The sequence below is a fragment of the Prionailurus bengalensis genome, chromosome C1 (assembly GCF_016509475.1).
Source record: "Prionailurus bengalensis isolate Pbe53 chromosome C1, Fcat_Pben_1.1_paternal_pri, whole genome shotgun sequence".
Lineage (NCBI taxonomy): Eukaryota > Metazoa > Chordata > Mammalia > Carnivora > Felidae > Prionailurus > Prionailurus bengalensis.
The window spans coordinates 107,666,369-107,687,345 of record NC_057345.1 but is presented as its reverse complement, the minus strand read 5'-3'; the positions used below and the strand labels follow the sequence as shown (position 1 = coordinate 107,687,345).

General features: G+C 45.3%; 1 protein-coding gene and 1 long non-coding RNA gene across 3 annotated transcripts; both read right to left on the bottom strand.

Annotated features, from left to right (window-relative positions):
* Positions 1 to 3,324: 3,324 nt before the first annotated feature.
* LOC122479656 lies at positions 3,325 to 5,233 on the bottom strand. Its single transcript, XR_006296393.1, has 2 exons — positions 5,080 to 5,233; positions 3,325 to 3,992 (listed from the first exon to the last, which is right to left on the bottom strand). It is a non-coding gene; the product is annotated as an uncharacterized LOC122479656 (long non-coding RNA).
* An 8,233-nt stretch (positions 5,234 to 13,466) lies between these two features.
* On the bottom strand, positions 13,467 to 17,669 carry LOC122481200 (keratinocyte proline rich protein). 2 transcript variants are annotated; one of them, XM_043576395.1, is made up of 2 exons: positions 17,561 to 17,669; positions 13,467 to 15,952 (listed from the first exon to the last, which is right to left on the bottom strand). In XM_043576395.1, exon 2 carries the CDS (start codon positions 15,923 to 15,925, stop codon positions 14,165 to 14,167), a length of 1,761 nt encoding a protein of 586 aa, XP_043432330.1. In that variant the 5' UTR covers positions 15,926 to 15,952; positions 17,561 to 17,669; the 3' UTR covers positions 13,467 to 14,164. The 2 variants fall into 2 exon arrangements, with proteins under 2 accessions (XP_043432330.1, XP_043432331.1); XM_043576396.1 differs by lacking the exon at positions 17,561 to 17,669 and adding an exon at positions 17,228 to 17,343.
* Positions 17,670 to 20,977: the final 3,308 nt, after the last annotated feature.

Genomic DNA, 20,977 nt, shown 5'->3' with positions numbered 1-20,977 from the left:
ATCAGTGTGCCCTGGGAAGATCTCCTAGACCCATGCTGGATTTTATAGATTTGCCCCCAGATTTGGTCTGTTCTCACTGGTTGATCATTGTCTGCATGTTTAGTAGATGGAGAGTGGTATCCAACTGGACATGCTGATGCCACAACAGTTGTAAAGAAATTAATAACTGAGATTATTCCTTATTTTGGCATTCCTTCAGTGACTGAGTTAGACCAAGGAACTCACTTTACAGCAGAGATAAACCACGGACTTGCAAAAACCCTGGGCACTCATTAAATCACATACCTCATATCATCCTCAATCAGAGCAAGTGGAACTTAAAAATATTTACATAAAAAAGACCTTAGAGAAGATTAGTCAAAAATTGGACTTAAATGGCCAGAAGCATCGCCCTTTGCCCTTATTAATACTCCAAAAGGAGGCATGGATTGACCCCTTTTGAAATAGTGTTTGGTGGTCCAATATCTACTTGCACCTCTGAACTTTTCATTCAGGGATGAAGTGAGAAATTTTATGATATGACTAACTATATAAGGATTAACTTGTTTACTTGAAGCATACCATCAACAGGTAAAAGAGGCATTGCCTCCACCAACTGATGGGTACTTTCAACAAGGGAAGTGTCTACATCAAGGTCTTTAGAATAAAAGACATGCTGGTACCTTGTTGGGAAAGGCTCTATGAGGTGTTAATGACAACCTACATGCCATAAGAATATAAGAGAAATCCTGCTGGATTCATGCAAACTGTACCAAATAGACCCAGATCAACACCTGCAAGGCAACTGGGAGACCATGTCCTACAGGTGACCTGAAAATAGGGCCAAGTCCCAGGTCCCAGAAGCAACATCACCATGATGTAGACAGTTTTTCCTAAAAGCACTGATAAAGAAACTACTCTTTTACCTAACCCCTCCTTTTTTTAAACTCCTGGACTTATATATATTTTTAATACTAAAAAAGTATATGTATATACTTTTTAATCCTTTCTCCTATTTTAAAGATTATTTGTTGGGAGGCTGACTGAGGAGTGCTTGTCTATCCTACTTCCTCTCTTTAAGTCTCCACTATAGGGTTTTTTCCAATCTGTGTCTTGCTCTTACTAACCCTCTGTTTTTCAAAAAGTCAGGCACGGACCAAACACTTCCTTATGCCAGTTTACCAAACCCTGTCACATTAACAAATCAGTCTGACTGTTGGCTATGTCAACATCTAGATAATGGAAAAGAACCTGGGCTAGTCTTTGTTCCTGCAAATGTGAACCCCTGGTTGCCTGAGCATGGAAGATGGACAGATGACAAGGTATGGTATTCACAACCAGAAGAACATCATTCTGCTTCTTTCCCTGATGAGCTACTTGGGCTCCAGAAAATCTCTACAGAATCTCAAGGACTATCCCTTGTCAGAGTAAAGGCAATAGCTGAAAAATTTCCCCTTTGCATTGAAAACAGACTTGTCACTGGACTTTTCCTGGGAGATACACCAAAACTTTATTGCAACCAAATCCTGTGGTTTGATACTAAAAATAGCACTTTTAAACTTAGCAAGGAAATTAAAAATAACTCTAGCATAGACATTTGCCAAATCACCAAATGTTTTATACATCAACCCTGTACAATACAGGATACTTCAGCTACCCCCTTGTTAGACTACCCAATTCCACAAACTATATTTGAGTCCATCAAAACTCTGGATGCACTTGGCTAGGTGACAAAACTAAATTTATCACTGCCAGAACTAAACTACAGGCCTCCTACATCACCTTTTTAGCAACCTGTTCTGCTCTCATAGATTGACAGGATGTGAAAAATGGAGATGTGTGGATATTCACATTATCAAAGGTCACAGAACACTCCACATTTTGAAAGTTACAGGTTCAGATCTAACTTTGTCATAAACCACACTGGTCTCTTTACGTTATGTGGCAATAAGGTCTACAAAGTTTTCCCACCTAAATGGTCAGGATGATGTGGACTTGGATACCTGGATCTTTTTGTCACTAAGTACTCCACCCTAAATGCCAGGCAAATTATAAACTTGGGCTTCTTTGTTCATAAAGTTGTGCTACGTAAACATGCCCATTGTAGAAAATCCACTGTTAAATCATTATTCCAAGTTATTTTCAGCATTGAGGGTCTTATTCCCAAGTTTTGGAGATTATAAATTAGAAAAAGCAATCCTAGAACTCTCTATGGTGATGTAACAAGAGTTCAGTATCACTATGCAAACTTTGAAAATACTCCAATCAGAACTTAGCAGCGTAGCCTCTGTGGTACTCCAAAGTCATCGTGCTCTGGGCCCATGGACGGCCCTGCACAGAAGAACCTGGGCGACATCAGTAGACAGAGTTGCTTCTCTATAAACCCAACAGGACAGATTAATCTCACCTGAATCTGTTAAAAGAAAGGATTCATGTTCTTCATTAGACAGATGAAGCACAGACTTTCTGCTGGACCCATCTATTTCCAGGTTGAGGGGATTGGTTCAAGGGGCTGTGGGGAGGTATGCTTCCATTTGTTCTTCTCTGTTCATTATTCTTCATTCCAAACTGTGGTCTGTCTGCTGTTTGTAGATCTCTTACCTCATTTACTGCCTTGCTTTCTCCCTCCCCAGTCACCAGCTTGGCTTTAATATGTGAAACTTGCAGGGAAGTGTCAGAGGATGGGACTGTGGCCGCCCCCACATGTGCCACAATGGCATAATGATTACTTCCAATTAAAGCTACTTCAGAGACAGCCTGTGCAAGAAGGACACTCAGACCTTCCTCCACCCCTCTGAGAGAAGGAATACATCTCCCATGTCAAAGGTACCCTCCCTGTAGCAGGAGAGAAGGAGACCCTTATCACCAGAGGTGGGAAATTTCTCACCAGAGGTGGGAAATTTAGGGCAGAGGAGGCCGTATGATAACCCTTGTTACTTTTTACTAATTTACCACCCCGGACCAAAATCTGTTTAGAATCCCTTACGAATTGAAGCTCCCAACATTAAGCTTTCTTTGTCCTGTCAATGCCTCACAGATTTATTATCTCTGTGTCTGAAAAGTATAAAACTGCCTGCCTTGGTCACTTCCTTGGGCCTCAATTTCATTATTGGGCCTCTGTGCACGCTTAATAAAACTTGGGCTTTTTCTCTTGTTAATCTGTCTCGTGTTGATTGAATTATTAGTCCAACTGGAAGAACTTGAAAGTAGAGAATTTTTCCATCCCTTCAAAAACAAGCAATACTGCTTCAGGGCCCAGATGACAAGAGGAGACAGAGCTGAGATCAGACATGCTCACCTCTCCCAGCACAGTTATAAGCAAGAGAAAAGCAAGCTAGAACAAGATGATGAGTAGATTATTTTATTGTTTTGCTTCAGGTAGGAGACTACCAAAGAAATCATCTGTGGAATGGCATAGGAATCATTATCTGGGGTTCCCAGGGCAGGCAGGCTGCAGACATGGGATCAGAGTTCAGAAAATGAGTGTTTAAGAAGGCACAGATTTCTGGATTCCAGGTAAGAAGATTCTTGAGAACATGGTTTGAAGTCTTCACTGAAATGTCTCAGCAGTGCAGGCAGACCCAAGAAAGATGACCTTGCTCCTTTCTGCCTCTATTTCTGCTCTTCTTGGCTCAGAATCCACTTCAGCAGCAGCCTCCAGATGACTGACTGCTCCCTCCACAGCAGCTGGAGCCCCCCAAGGGCTGGCTGCAGCAGTCAGAGTTCTGGTGCCTGTGGCGGTGGGATCTGCGTCGCCTGTGGTGGCTCAGACAGCAGCCACCACCCCCAGAGCTACAGCAGCCACCACCCCCAGAGCTACAACAGCCCCCGCTCCCAGAGCTACAGCAGCCTCCACCCCCAGAGCTGGAGCCACAGCAGGAAGAGACTGGAGGGCACTTTGGGGGACACTTGGGGGGGCACTTGGGGGCAGGACACTTGGGGGGGCATTTGGGAGGGGGCTGGCACTGCTGCTGGTTCTGCTGGCAGGACATCTCGGCAGGCAGGGTCAGGAGCTGAGGGAGAGTCACACAGTCAGACCCAGGACACAGAGCCCAGAGCCCCCCACCCCACCCCTTCCTGTTTTCAGTATCATTTCTAGCGCCTTATTTTGAAAGTCTTGAGATCAGACATAAAATAATCTCTGGCATTTTTATCACTCTTACTGGTGTACCATGTGTCTTCTTTCACACAGTCACATTTCAAACCCCATTTGTCAACAATGTCACCTCCAAATATATAAAGAAAGTTGATGCTCATTACCACTTCCTTGGTGTCAGAGAAAAAGACATGAAATAAATTGACCCCAGGCCAGCATTCATTTTCCCGTGTCACCAAGAATCTTGCAAACATCCAGTTTAGGGACCATTTTAGCACAGAAAGCCTCTTCAAGGAAAAAGCAAAAACATTCTCTCTTGGAAGGATTTCTGATATGTTTTTGGTTTTGCAGAATATAGAAAATCACAATTGCAAAGGGCCTTGGAGTTAATTTGTCCCAACCGACTCAATTTATAAATGAAGAAACTGAAAGGAAAAGAGGCAAATCCACTATCCCAGTGCTATTCACTAGCTTGTCACAGTTCCATTCTCAGACTCCTCGACTCCCAACCCAGTGCTCTAATCCATGTAGTCCCCCTCCCACGGCCTGTTTTCCAGGAACATCCCAGGGCTTCTCAGCTCCAGTGTGCCCTCAATTCCCAAGAATTCTTGTTGGAGTCTAAACAGATCTACAGGTGTCTCTGATTCTCTCTCCTCTTAAGTACCAACATCCTCAACACACTGTTCCTGCACTTGCGCCCAGCTATATTTCCAAAACTATATTCCCACTATGTAACCCACTCTAGCATAATCTAGCCATCAATGTTTTTATTTCCTAACACCAGAGAAACACACCCAGCTACTGCTGTCTCTAAAACTCTAGCGTATAGCACACAAATCTTCCCAGTTGCTTTCGGTCTTTCTCACCCATCCCACCCTGGCCCTCCTGATTCAGATTTTCTGGGTCCTCATCCTTGTCCTTCAAACCAGAGCCCAAGCCTCTGTCCCCTGCTCTGTCTGAGCTCCCTCTGTAGAAGGCTCTGCTCTCTTTCCCAGGGCACTTACCGGTGCACAGGCAGCACTGGGTCTGTCAGTACCTCAGGAGAGGAGTGCATGGAGGGTCTCTGTTCCCAAGTCCCTTTTATCCTGGCCTTGGGCTCTGCCCCAGCCTGTGAGACAGGACCTGGGGATGACAGGACCGCCTCCTGCCACCCACATGGTCCTGTGACAGGTGATGAGTGGCAGCTCCTCCCTGCCTCCCTCTAGGGACTTAGGGTAGCTCCTCCCAGCTAGGAAAGTACTTGTTTCCAATGGGGACTGTGGTAGGTAGAAATGGACATACTCATTTCTGGAGTCCTCTGCTGCCTTTTTTCTATGGAAAGATTTTCTATTCATGCTTAAGGACCTGGTCACACAGCCTCTCCTTTCTTTCCACCTTAGATAGTAATTTTCTATCTAGACCTTTGTGGGTGGGTTTTTTAATGTTTTTATTATAATTTCAGTTAGTTAACAAACAGTGTTATATTAGTTTGAGGTGTACAATATAGTGATTTAACACTTCCATACAACACCCACTGCTCCTTACAGCAAGTGCACTCCTTAAATCCCATCACCTATTTCACCCATTCCTCCCTTCGCCCACCATCAGTTTGTTCTCAATAGTTAAGAGTCTGTTTCTTTGTTTGTCTCTCTCTTCTTTTTTTTCTTCCCCTTTGCTTGTTTGTTTTGTTTCTTAAATTCCACATATGAGTGAAATCATATGGTTCCATTTGGACCTTTGGATCTACATGGCTTGTGTGAAAATCTACAGGTCTAAGTTGGCGGGCGGGGGGGTGTAGTTACTGTATAGCATAATGGTTGAGAAAAGAGGCTTTAGGGACCTCACCAGAGTATTCAACTTCTTTGAACCTCACAGCTGGTGGGGAGGGGGTTGTGTTTGATACTATCATCTACTGGGTAGAAGCCAGAGGTGCTAGTTAACACCCTACAATGTGCTCCCATGACAGAGAATTATTCCAACCAAATTGTCACTAGTGGTAAGGGCAGGAAACCCTGCTTTACTGCAGGAGATTCAGACTCTACTCACTGGAAACACCTCCAGGATTTCTGACTGAACAAAACAAACCTCTGAAGAATGTGATGAGATGCTGTGGAAAGAAATGATTAGTTAACTGATTGCCCAATCCAGCTTTCTTATCCAGGCTGGCTCCAGTCACAAGGCCTTTCTGTGACAAAGGGCCTAACCTCGACTCAATCCTTAAAAGTATTTCTGATTAATTGAGAGCCTCCCCTCCCTGGCACTTCCTCTTTTCCTGGCTGACCCAAGGAACCATGCTGCTGGCAAACTGGCGGGGTGGCATCAACACAGTGATGACCATTTGTGATAGCGCCTCATCTCACTACCCTGGAAGCCAACATTGGCCCTGACATCTGAGCAAACTGTCCCCAAATCCCTTCCTCCTAGAGTGTCCCACCTGAGCCTTTCCCACCACCCATCACTCCAACCTGCTCCCATCTGCCCTCCAGCATCCCTTCAGTCCTCAATCCTGCTCTTCTGTGCCTCCCCTGGCTTGCCCCAGCTGACCACTTCCCCACTTTCATTCATGTTTGTGCTCTCCCTCTGCCTGTCCACCCAACCAGCCTTTGCTTGGACCTGGACTTAGCCTGGCTTTGCAACCAACCTCATCTGATAGGCCGATTGTCATCTCTTCCCTGTACTTCTCTCCTTAGGGGTGACATCTCACGGCTAAAGGCAATGTATTTGTAGTGCTTTGTAGTATACAAGGTATATATAACTTAAATGATGTATTTAATCCTCAGAGTGACACAAGCGTATTTTTCTTTTAGCCACATTTTATAAATGAAGGAACCTTGTGTCAGGGAAACTGCCAAAGCTAAGACCTCTCTACTAGTAAGTGCTGGAGCTGGGGTCCAAATCCTGTCTCAGAATGCCTCTCCTATGCCCTTTCTATTCCTGTGTACTGGCTCACAGTTGCACACCTCCTGGGGCCTTTTTTTCCACATATTGAGCTCAGTTCCCCTCCCTTTCTTACACTGTCTGGGATGCCCACCAAAACATCTCCATTGCTGAATTTGTTCTAATCTCCAGAGCTGTTTGTATATTTTAATATGTTGTATATATTTTTAAAACACGTCCATTTTTATTGTGTTTTCATCTGCTAGAATATCAGTTCCTTGAGAATAAGCATTTTTATTTCATTCACCAATGTGTCCCAAGCACCCAGAATAATGCCTGGCACACAGTAAAAACTCAGTATTTGAATAAATGTTTATTGAATATGGGAGTAACAGTGTGTTCCATTTCCACACAGTTGTGACAATCAAATTATCCTCTTTATTTCTAGCCAGAAATGGTTTCCATCCATTGGATTTAAGCTCTTGAGTTCTACTGTTCCTGAAATAAAGCCTTATAAATAAAAGAAAGCAACATGCTACTCCTTTTAAGGGGTGCCTGGGTGGCTCAGTCAGTTGAGTGGCTAACTTTAGCTCAGGTCATGATCTCATGATTTATGAGTTTTAGCCCCACATGGGGCTCTGTTCTGGCAATGCAGAAACTGCTCCACCGCCCCCACCCCGCCGCCCCGTTGCTCTCCTACTTGCTCGCTTGCACATGAACTCTCCTCTCTCAAAATAAATAAACTTTAACAAACAAACAAACAAACAAACATTATTCTTCTTTCCACAGTAAGGGAGACCAAGTTTTGGAGCAAGATAAGCCTGGGCTTGGATTCTAGCATTATTAGATCTTAGATGTGTGACCAAATTAGTTAACCTCACTAGATTTGTGTGTGTGTGTGTGTGTGTGTGTATGTGAGAGTGTGTGAGTGTGTGTATGTGTGTGTGTGACACTGTTTATAAATTGGAGTAAATAATAATATCTTTTCAAGTTGTGAGTATAAGGAAAGATGTAAGTTTCCTGTCTCCAGTGGTGTCTGACACATAGTGGAATGACACATCATCCTCCAGCCTCACTCCCATTTGTGCACTGTCTGCACCACTGTCTGGACCAAGCACAGCAACACTATCATGACTAATAATGAAGAACAAGAGCTCAATCACCATGTGCCACACTCGCCCCATGCTAAGATTTTAATCAACCAAACTTCTCTGTATGTGTGGTTCTCCATGCATCCACTCATCTACAAGTAGAGGAGATCCTTAACTTAAACTCAGAACTTCACATTTATCTTAATTACATTTTATCTTGTCAGATTGGGTCCATTATTCTAACCCATGTTAAATAGGACTCTGTTCTTCAATCCTCCCTCATAACTTGAAGTCACTTGAAATTTAGGTCAGCTTCCTCTCAAGTTTTTTTTCTAAAATATTGATAAGAAGTTTATTAGAGCAGGGTAAGGATGGAGTCCTGGCGCCATACCTGGTTAGGAACCAGGAAAGATGCTCAAGTAAGGAGGAAATACTCCTCTCTGGGTTATCTGTCATGATGTCAGTTTAATGACAGTATACCTGTTGTTATCTCTTCCTGGAACACTCTCCTCCTTCCTCCATTCATCAGATAACTCCCACTGAGGGAGTAGGTACCTCCGCTAAGGACTTGAGTCACTTAACTGCCTCTTCTATAGGTTTCCCTGGTGCCCTGTGCCTCACATGTTGAAGCTCTCATAAGCTCTATTGCCTCTCAAACTCCTTGTGGGCAAGACAGTGTCTGCCTTGCTCACCATTGTATTTCCAAAACCAAGCACAGTTCCTGACAGATAGCTAGGTCTCAATTAATGTTTGTCAGATGAATGGATATGTTGATACAAGTTGGTAAGTGGTTTTCTTTCTGACATATATAACATTTGAGAATAGAGGAAAGGTGTTAACACAACTCAGGGTTCCTATGACAAGATATGAGGATAATGATGGGTGGGTTTAGCATAGCTTGGGTAATTCCTAGGTTTCTAGATACTTCTAGATTCGCCTTCCAGGTCAGGAAGCTTCATATTTTGGAGGAATGAGTTTGATGGTCCCTGGTGGTGGGGAAGCACATTGATCACAGGCATCACCCTCTCTTCCTAACTAGTTTCAAGCCATGGGCATGTGGATCTTCTGGGATGTCCCATCAGGCCAGAAATCAGGAGTATGTTATAGCCAGGGACCAAGTCTTGTTCACCACCTGGATATTCTTCTATATGTTATGAGCATTGCCTGTTTTCTGATTACTACTATCTACCTATCCACTCCATTATAAAGAGCTGAGCTATTCCCTTATTCATAACACTTCTATTTGTTTATTCATCCAGGACTATTCTAGTCTGCAGGACAAACTATGGAATGTGGAATTTCTCCCTCTTAATGCTTAGGTAATGCCTAGGTAAAGGAGAAATATACCAAATATACCTTCTCCTAGTATAGTATCTGTAACATATATCAGACAACCCCGCTACTTCAGCCATGCTCAAGAGCCCCATTCTGGATATTTTAGGTGCCAGTGTTTGGGGATTTAATTGAGAGAAAATAAGAGACTGCTTGGTCTTGTAGTGCCCCTAGACTGAGGAGTAGAATATTTGACTCTCACATAGAGTAATTACATAAAACTTCTCACAAAAACCAGTTTGTATTCAGCCCCATTTTTGCCACCATGTCCACCTCCTCCTCATGCTGTGGCCAGATGTGTGCAAGTTTCAACTCTCCTTGTAGATATTGGGTAACTCATACCCCTAGGTATTCACTATAGCAATGGTTTCTATCTCCAGCTGATCAGAATAAGTTTCAAATTGAGGTCCCAGATTCTTCCTCTATAAATTCAATTTAAGTTGGTCTGGGATGAATCCTGGGGCTCTTTAAGTGTCTTTAAGTGGGTTCCCAGGTCATTCCACATTGCCTAGTATCTGTGGCAGAGAGGAACTGTGGCTAACCCACCTTGTCTGGAAGGAACTTCTGAGAATATCTAGTGCAATCCCTCATTCTGCAAGACACTAATCCCAGGGAAGGAGGCTTAGAAAAAAGGAAAGGATAGAGAATTTCAGACAGATATAAGCAGGATTCCAGGGTGGGGGGCATGGTCTTTAGACCCAATCTCTCTTACATTCACTCAGACTAACTAGCCCCTCATCTCTAGAAGCTGGGCCCTGTTACTGGACGTCAAGGAGTCTGGCCGACCTCTGCCTCACTGTTTGTGACTGCCCAATGCATTGGCATTTCTGGGCAATGGTGCCAAACTGAACTGGAAACAATGCTATACAGCATGTGCACTGCCTCAGATTAGCAGTGTGATATTCAATAAGGAGATTATTTAACAGGCCTTTGAGTACCTTTAAAGGGCTTTTATAAACAGTCTTCTTTGCTCTGAAATTCCAATCCTCAGCCCTGTAAGTTTTGTTCAAATGGTTAATAAAAAAGGAAAAGGCGGAGAACTGAGAGGTAGGTCATCCATGAAAGAGTGGAGGGTAGGGAGTGGAAGGGATGACTGGAAAGGTCATCCAAAGCCAAGATTGAAGGGCCATAGGTATATCTTAAACCACACTCCTGAGGTTGCAGTCCCCATTGCCACATACATCTTGGAAACTCCAAGCTTTAAAATAGACAGACATATAACAGCAGACCCATAGACACATGCAACGTAATACAAGCCCACAAAAGAATATGAAGACACACATACTCACAAACAGCCCTTTCCTCATAGCTGCCATAGAGAGGCTGTTAAGTTTTCAATGATGGCCTAACTGGAAGCTCAAGCCTGGGCATCATATCAGAGGAGGTGGAGGACCCAATTTCAGACTAGTGCCCCAGGAGAGAGGAGTGTTGGGCTGTCAGCTCCTTTGGATACAGAGATGTCACTGGGGTTGGTTCATGCACCGTCCTGGTCTGTGAGGGAGCCTAAAGCCCAGCCTGACTCACCCAAAGACCTCCTTATTCTACCATCATCTAATCTCTTTCCACATCCAGGCTAGGTATCCTGGGGGCCAGAGTCTATCCTCAGAGAACAGTGCATGTAATGGATCATTGCAACAAAGAGCCTCTGTGTTGACCTATACCTTGAGCCTAAGGAGGATGGGGTTTCCTAGGAAAGAATGCCCTTGTCTCCCAGCCAGGTCTGTGTTTCTTCTGTATCTTGAGGGAATGGACTTCTCCCCACTTATCCTCCAGACAAGAAGGTCCTTGTTTAGGGTGTGCTTGAGAGAACAGGGGGAGAGATCTAATGAGAATCCTCATCTGAGTCTTTCAAGCCTTTCCCCATCCCCACCCAGGGGCCTGGGTGATAGAAAAATAGGGGTGTCTTGGCCTTGCCAGGCCACTGGGGCCTGTGCCACAGAGCAGATATAGTCCTAGAGCAACCTAGATTTGAAGAGAAGAGGCAAAAGTAAAACTGGTGAAAATAACCTGTCCAATAAATAAGATCACTCCAAAAGTGTGTTGGAAAAATAACTGAGTTGATACAGGAAAGAACTCTGGAAGAGGCAGGGACTGTGACTGAGATGAAAGGTGCCATATGTAGTAGGAGACAGGAAGGTAAGCTTAGAATTGAGTCTGGCTGTGTGACTTTGGCCTGTGTGCTTAGATTTCCAGCTCTGCAAAATGGTGAGATAAAAATGTCTGTGTGATGGGCTATTATGGAAATCAAAGGATATCTATATCTATGTCTATATCTTTATCATCTATATCTATCTATCTATCTATCTATTCTACCTGCATAAGGTATTTCACTAAACTAGTAACAATAAAACATTACTGGGCATCAGAAACATGTGGAGGGCTGGCTAAAACCCAGCTTTCCTCACCCAGAGTCTCTACTTCAGTAAGTCTGGGGTGATGCGTTTGCATTTATCACAAAGTCCTAGGTGGTGCTGATGCTGCCGGTCCAAGTTCTACACTAAGAACCTATACTCTAGGCTGTAAGCTGTCTGAGAGCAAACAAGGGTTATCTATGTCCCTTTTGCCAGTGACTACCTGGCAGGTAAGCAATGAATATTTGTCAATAAAAAAATGAATGAACATGGGGCGCCTGGGTGGCTCAGTCGGTTAAGCGGCCGACTTCGGCTCAGGTCATGATCTCGCGATCTGTGGGTTCGAGCCCCGCGTCAGGCTCTGTGCTGACTGCTCAGAGCCTGGAGCCTGTTTCAGATTCTGTGTCTCCCTCTCTCTGACCCTCCCCTGTTCATGCTCTGTCTCTCCCTGTCTCAAAAATAAATAAAAAAATGTTAAAAAGATTTTTTTAAAAAAATGAATGAACAAATGGACTTCACATAAAGAACCTTAGTTTTCCTTTGCCAGATGTCTCTTAGGTCTCCACTCTTACACTGCAGGACCAGATCCTGGGGCGAAGGAAAGGTGTCCTCAGAGCCAGGCCCTAGATCTGTGGTGCCCAACTGTGGAGCTGGAGCTGAGTGTCCAGGCAAGGGTCACCCCCTGGTGTCCTCTTCAGAGGACCCCTTTTATCCTCTATAGGCCCTGGTGGCCTCAGGGCACTGTCTCCCTTTGGGAAAAGTCTTCCCTCAAAAGCATTCATTCCATAGCACCCTTCTTGTTGCAGGTTTCTCACACAGAAAGTTTTGACACTGAGGCTTTCTTTCCAGGAAGAAACTTTATTTGTCCCAGCACTGGCTCAGTTGGGTTTGTACCCGAAAAACTGAGACCAAATGCCACATGGCATAGTCTTGTACGCATTTTCTACTTCTTTGTCTCCCATATATGGGTAATGTATAGATATACAGTCTGATTAGGTGGTCTCATGTTACATGGTCATGAGGGATGTCACTTAGGCACATAGCCAGGCTGCCTTCCTGTATCTTGAGGACTTTTCTCACCACATTCCTTAGGGATGGGACTCTACCAAAATCTCAGGGAGGGAGTGGGAGGAAAAGGCACCCTCTCTCTCCTGCGCCTCCAAGCCTCACTCTTATGCTGTCAAGACCACCATGCCAAATGGGATTCAAGAGATGTAGAGGAATGCAGAGGCAGCCTCAGATGCTACCTTTTCTACGATGTTAAAAAAAAAAGTAAAGAAAAGAAAAGTACAAACAGTTTAACCTGAACAAAAGAAGAGTGTATCCTGTGTGGAATATCAGAGATCCTCCAGTTCTCCTCAAGCTCCCCTCCTCCTACCGACTCCACAGACTGCTGGGTGACCTGTCTAGCCTGGACCTGAGAGCTTTAACCCAGATTGAGGAGCAAGAGTTATTTTTCTTGTTCTCTCATTCCTCCTGCCTTTTATCCATATTCTCCTACCAGACTCCAGGACACTGAGGGGAGACAGAAAACCCACAAGGAAGCCCACTGGTTAAGGAAAGCTCAGACCATGGGTACAATAAACTCAAGAAAAAGAGTAATAAAGAAGCTTATCCCAGTCTTTTTTCAATAAACCCAGCATTGATTTTGAAAGAAGATGAAGATAAAGACGAAGATGAAGATGAAGAAGAAGAAGAAGAAGAAGCAGCTTATCCCAGAGAGTCAGGACGGTGTAAAAAAAAACAGTCATTATGCAGGACTCAGGCTATGAGAGTATCGTCTTTATTGTCACATGGCCTCCTCCTGTCCTCAATCCTGGGTCTGCCTATCATGATAGATCATGGCTCAGGCTGCCAACCCACACACTTGGCTGAGCAGCTGCCTGCCAAAGGAGGAGCACGGGACTTTATGGATATTCTCACTCCATTTTAATGGGAGTTTACAACCTAGTTGGGCAGGGAAAGGTAAATAATTCAAGAGATGTTGCAGACAGTTGCCAAATGGTTGGTGTGGACAATGCAATGAGTTCTAGGAAGTCAGTGCAGGTTACTGTGAGTAGGAAAAAACAGAAAAGACTCCAAAGAAAAGGTCTTGAAAGATGGTCTGGATTTCAGAGGCTGGGCATAGCAGAGAAGTGGTCCCTGTAAGGCGTGGGGGGGGGGGGGGGGGTGTGTGTGGAGGTGAGCAGAGACTTGGAGGCAGGAACATCCTGTGGCCCTGGTGGCCAGGCTGGTCTAGCTAGACCTGAGGGTTCCTATAGGGGAAGATCCAGATGTGAGGCTGGAAAGGTGCCTGGCACCCAGGTGTGGATCCTGAGATGGCAGGCAGTGGAGTTCCAACATCACCTCTGCAGCAGGGAGCCTCCAACTGCCTTTGGACAGAGGCACATAGGGACATGTTGGAAATCGAGGTCTGACATTTTCAGGGCAGAAAGCAGGGATGTCTCAGCCATGCTTCTTTAAAAATAAGCACCCTTTGTTCCAGCAGAAGGACCTCCTTTTACTCCAACATAGGAGCCTCCTTGGTCTCCACAATCACTGACACCCTGTGGCTCTGGAATCGTATCACAGGGTCCACAGCTGTCACCACTTCCTTGCCACTGGTTATAAGCAGCTGGGTCGCAGCTTGGAGCCTCGGTGTCCAGGCGGCATGGGCTGGACTCATGACAGCCCAGGTCCCCCGGACATGGGATTGGATTGGGGCCTGAGCACGGGCTGGGATCGCACGGGGGCTCCACACAGGGCTCTGGGCTCGGGCACGGCGCTGGAAGGGGAATTGGCTCCGGGAGTGAATGAGGTTCTGGATGCTCATAGGGCTGTAGACACGGACGCCATTCGGGAAATTCACGCTGCGCTGGGAAACGACGTGGGGCTGGACGTGGCTCTGGACACAGACAGGGTTCAGAGAGTCGCCGCGGTGGAGGACACGGACGAGGCCCTGACCTCGAGCTTGGCTCTGGGCGAGGATACAGCCGCGGAGCAGGACGTGGGCATGGACAGGGGGCAGGGGGTGGGCATTGATGCAGCGGCGGCTCTGGACTTTGGTCCCGACGCCGCGGTGGACAGAAGCTTGGGAGTGGACGTGACTCTGCACGTGGCTTCAGCTCCGGGCAGAAGGCACCCCAGGAGGGTCGTGGGGCACAACTCTCAGAGCAGCGTCTGATGGGAGGAATCTGAACAGGACACTTTTGCGGGGGGACCTGCTTGGGGCAGCAGGGGGAAGAAATCTCTATCCGGCATTTGGGACCACATCTCTGAGAGCAGCCTGAAGTGCGAGCCCGAGGACAGCCACTGCTATAGATGGGCTCCGAGCGGCGCGGAGGGGTGCAGTAGTTATAGGAGCCCGAAGAGCACGCTGATGACAGGCAGCCGCTGTAGTAGGGCTCAGACCGTCGTGGTGGGGAGCAGCTGCGGTAGGAAGGCTGCAGCTGGCGAGCAGGGAGGCATCTGGTGGAGCTCCGCGAGCGACGCTGTGCGGTGAAGCTCCGGTAAGAGCCAGTGGCCTGGCACTGGGGTGTGCAAGTGCTAAATGCAGCCCGGGACTGGCGCTGGGGGGCGCAGTCTCCGTAGTAAGCCCCAGATCGGAACTGCGGGGCACAGGTGCTGTAGGAAGCCTGGGACTGACGCTGCGGGGAGCATCTGTTGGAGGAGCCCTGATACTGGCACTGAGTGGAGAATCTTCCCTGAGTCTGGGAAACTGGGGGAGAAGCCACGTAAGTCTGGACAGGCTGAGGAGCTGGACAGGGTATGTAGGTCTGGACTGGGCATTCCACATAACAAGTTTCTGTATAATAAACTGGAGCACATTCCATATAGCAGGTCTGAAAAGGGCATGGGGCTTCACAATGCACATAGGAAACTTGAGGCTGGCATGGAGCCTGGCATTGAACACAGGAAATTTGAGACTGGCTTGAAGCCTGGCTCTTCACTTGGGTGGTCTGGGACTGGCTTGAAGCCTGGCCCTTCACTTGGGTGGTCTTAGACTGGCATGGAGCCTGACACTTCACCTGTGTGGTCTTGGACTGGCATGGAGCCTGGCATTTTACCTGGGAAACTTGAACTGGGCATGGTGCGGGGCACTCCACAATTTGCATCTCACAAGGTGCTTGGACCACAACCTGGCTCCTGGCACTGGGATTCTGGGAGGGATAGAAGGAGGAGCCCTTCACACAGCACTGGGGGAGTGACATGCAACACTGAATCTGCTGCTGGTCACACATGGTTCTGATGCAAGCAGGTGATGGGACCTGAGGGTAGAAAGACCAGTGTTAGGAGCATGAGCTGTTGAGAAAAAGGAGACAAAACCAAGGGGAAGACACCCTGCTTCTTCCCTGTCCTTTCCTCTCCAACTCTCAACCTTTACCCAAGAACACTTCTGAGTTAGATGGACTCAATATTAGTTACCGCTGCCCATGAGACCTGCCTTGGATCTACCAAAGGACCTGAGGTCCTGATCTGAAGGAGCTTCAAAGGCACATCCGGGGTTGCAGATGTCCAGGGTCTCCCCTGGAGGATGGATATACCAGTGTTCAACACAAGAGGGCGTTGAAGACAGCATGATTCCTTGGCCTAAGTGGCAGGAGAGCCACTTATAGGAGGTAGAAGTAACACTGCTTCCAAAGTAGAGGCCGTGCACCCACAGAAGCTTGACTATCCTCACATACATGCACTGGGAACACACACATGTGAAAACATGTAAAAATGAGTGTTTTGGAGCAAGCACTCAGGTACCATCTGCACTCAAAGCATCCACTAGAAAGTCAAGGATCCAGCTCAAACCCAACATAAAATGCTTGTTTCTCTACACTCAATCTTTTTAGGTGAATGTGTTTAAATGACCCTCATGGACATATGCACACACACACAGACACACACACACACACAACATACAAGCCTTGGAAAGGCTCAGAACCAACATGGCAACTTGCCCAGGCTGGTTGCTGTTGTAAGTCACCCGAAGTGAGACAGTCTGCTGGCCTCAGAAATGGTTTCTCCCCGGTCCCTCTTAAAAGCAGGGAGCAACTGCCTAAGATGGGGTAACCCAGAAAGTGCAAGATTCCTAAATCACAAGACTGACATTCAGCCACACATAAACCCCTCCACAGCAGAAGCATAACAAACATGACTTGGAGGATGCAGGCATACTCTCTAACACCACACGTAGCCAGGGAGAAACAGAAGATAGTCTCCATTCCTCTGTCCTCCCAAATTCACCTGTTCGTGTACAGGCAACCCAGTGACCAGCACAGCAGGGTGGCTGATTTAACAATTAACCCATTCAACAAAACACTTTTCAATAAGCTTCAGAAATACTGAAAATGCTTCTAATGAAAGGTAAAGCCTTCCCCTCTCCACTTATAGACAATATCTAAATACACATTCCCTTTACATCAGGCTCTGTGCTGATGGCTCGGAGCCTGGAGCCTGCTTTGGATTCTGTGTCTCCCTCTTTCTGCCCCTCCCCTACTTGTGCTCTGTCTCTCTCTCAAAAACAAATAAACATTAAAAAATTGTAAACACACATGCCTGTGGGGAAGGTAACCCTCCTACACACAACTCTGCTCACAAGGTGTAAATTACTAAAGCATCTTTTCCAGGGAGAGAGCTCCTGATGCAGGAAAATGGTACCTGAGGAGGAGGCCAGTGTTATCAAAGGCTTTAGACCCTCAGTTCTTCTCACAAACTCCACAGATATTCTTCTTATGTCCCCTAAAAGACTCCTCAGGTTTATGTACCACTGTTCTTCTGCTCACAACTTCCCCCCACCCCGCCTCACTATGCCTCACCCCTGTGAATCTGGGCATCCCCTTAGAAGCATCCCTATCCCAATCCCAGGACCCAACCTCTGGACTCACCCTCCTCACAGCAAGCAGACATTCAGGCTGAGCATCTGGACAGAGGGTTGTCTTTATATAAAGGGTTCTGGGTCTGGCTTACACCATGAGACAGCTGGTTGGCATCTGCCTGGCTCATCACCCAGGTTGACATTCCAGCAGCCAGTTCCCTCCCTGTATGCTTGTCCTTGATAGTCACCTACAGAATGTGGGAGTGTCTCACTGCAGTGTCAAAGCTTCTGGACTATGAAGGAGCAGATTCTTGTTTTCTTCCTCTGTCTTCATCCTATCAATTTTTTCTCCATCTCTAGAAGACCTTGTGTCAGGGATGATGAAAGGTGACAAAGGTATCTTCTGTCCTGAGAGAGGAGTCCAGGCCCCTGACTTCCTCCTTATCTCAGATTCTCATCAGATACATATAAAAGCAGAAAAATTCCCTATCTTGAAACAATTAAAGTCACTTCAAAGACAGGTAACTCTACAGGATGAAAACAATGTGGCCAGAGCTGAGGCTAACATCCCAGGTTGGCTACTTACAACTGGGTGACCTTTATAACAAACTTGAGTATTAAGTTGCTCAACTAAAAAATGGAGATAATTAAATCTTCTTTCCAGAGGTTTTGTGAGATTAAGGCAATTATTTTATACAAAAATATCCAGCCAAAAATGATACTCAAAATATCCAGCACCCACTCAGAGTAAATGCTGATCATAAGCAACAAGGCAAAGCTAGATGGATGGCTGCCTGCTACATCTTTGTCCTGAGCTGAGCAGCCTGACGGCTTTACAGCAGGTGCTCAGCTAACGCTATGGAGCAGTCCTTGAAGACAGCATAGTGCAGGACAGAAATACTAAGCTAGCACCTCTGAGCCAGATATAGTCAAGATGGGATATCTTTTTATCTTTTGCCTACATAATTTTTTGCTTATATATTTTAGTAACTAATCATTAATATTTAGAAATAAAGAAATTATACTTAAGATTCTAGACATCCAGTTTTTCTTCTAAAATCAAACGATCTGGCATAGATGAGCCTAATTTCCATCAACCCAATGATTAATAGCTGCCCCTCTTAGGGCATATACTTTTATGTTATACACCTACTTACATGTTCTACAATTCTCCATCATTCTATACTATATCTATGATGCAATGCAAAGTATAAGTTTCTTTTTATTATTTTACTTGTGCTTTTGTTTTTCTTTGGTGAGATTAAAGGAAAGTGAAATAATGCTTCTGCCTGGATCATTTCACTTGTTTACATAACCCTCCAGCCTCTATGGGCACTTAAGATTCTGACCAAGCCATGAGCACAAACTTCAGATTTACACAGACTTGAGGTTGAATCTGAGCTCTAGTACTTGCTAATGGGTGAAAGCTGCTTAACATCCATGAGCCTCAGAAGAATAAAAATGAGGAGGAAGATGGAGAAGAGAAGAAAGAAGAAATAAGAGAAATAAGATGAAAAGAATTAGAAAAGCCATATGATTATCATGTGAATTAAATGAGAGGGCTGATCAAAAGTACTTAGTACTCAGTTACCCATTTAGCTCTCTGGGCTTTAGTTTCCTCATATGAAAATGGGAGTGAAAGTATTTCACCAGGTTCTCATGAAGATAAAAATCAAATAATGGGTACAAAAATGCTTTGTGACCTACAGTGCACATACCAGTCATGTCTGTGAAATCCCTCCCATGGAGAAGTCTCTGCCCAGGTCCACCTGACTTCAGAGTCTGAGTTCTGGGTTCCATCACTCATTCCAAAGGGGGTCTCCAGATTCCACTCCAAACTTGAGTAGGATCATAGACTTTCAGAAGGTCAAGACAACAAGGGTGCCCAGGAATTTTCCAGTCCCACCCTATCATTCTATGGATGAGGACTCTGAAGCTCAGAGAGATGAATCTGTCTGGGAACTAAAGGTAATGGTTGCCTTGGAGAGACAAGACTCCAAGTATCTCTAGTTGCAGATCAGACTCTTTCCACTATAACAGAGAAAGTAGTTCTCTGATCACACATTTGGCCAAGGCACTCTGAAGGTGTATAGTTCTGGGCTTGATATTGGCCTAGAAGGTAATCAGGAAATCAGGGAAGAAGGAAAACTGAAAACAGCCAAGCTGTCCCCCACCAAAATGTGAATTTTTGAATCCTAATGTCTCCCTCACTCATCTCTTGATAAGATGTGTACTTCCTAAAGGAAGAACCTCTATTTTTTTTCATCTTTGTATCTCTAGATTCCTGAATTAATATCAGTGTGTTGATGGATGGAGAGTCGAGTGAGAGACTGGCATGAAATTGGGCTTGGTTCACACATCTTAACCCACTGGGGTGGGATGCCTGGGTGGCTCAGTCAGTTAAGCATCCAACTCTTGATTTAGGGTCAGGTCATGACCTCATAGTCTGTGAGATCAAGCCAGGCACCAGGCTCTGTGCTAACAGCAAGGACCTTGTTTGGGATTCTCTGTCTCCTTCTGTCTCTGCCCTCCCCTGCTCTATCGCTCTCCCTCTCTCTCTCACTCTCTCTCTCAAAAATAAATAAACATTAAAAAACCCACCGGAAAACAAGTTGACATTGTCCGATCCAGAAACCAAAGAGCTCTGTGCCCCTTGTTACTTCCTGCTTCCTGCTTTTTTACAGAGATGGGGTCATGGAAGAGGGCCCTCAGGGCAAGCCTTGTAAATGACCAAGAGATGAGGTGTTAGTTTTCTGCAATATGTGTAGATAGATGGGATATTTAGAAATATACATGGGTGCCTGGGTGGCTCAGTCAGTTAAGCATCCGACTCTTGATTTTGGCTCAGGTCATGATCTCACAGTCGTGGGATGGAGCTGACAGTATGAAGTCTGCTTGGGAGGGATTCTCTCTCCCTGTCTCTGTCCCTACCAACCCCCCACTCGTATGTTGTCTCTCTCTCTCTCTAAGTAAATAAATAAACTTTTTTTTAAAGAAATATACATGGCTAGACATTTAACTGTATAAACCTAGGAATAGGTGATAGCAACGCAATGATTTATCAAATTGATATAAAGGTATCAAAAGAGAGTGAGTTTGAAGGCATCTGCAAAAATGACAAAAATAGAGGTAGATAAATGAAATATAGAGCAAAAGATAGAGATGAAGTTAGAGATTAAAACAATACAGAAGTATAAGGGTACAAGCTGGGAGTGGAATAGGTCATGTGAAAGAGACACAGGCATTGGGACAGCAGCATATATGGATGCATTAATTTAAAAAGATGTAGGCAACTCAAAAAGCATGGATAAACCCAGAGATAATTCACTGAACATTTGCCATATAACTGTCACTTTGCTAAGAATTTGACATATATTAACTTTTTTCATCTTTAAAATAGCTCTGTGGGGTACAGATTATTATCATTTTATAGCTGAGAAAATCAAAGTTCAAAGAAGTCACGATTTGTTTGTGGTCACAAGTTTGG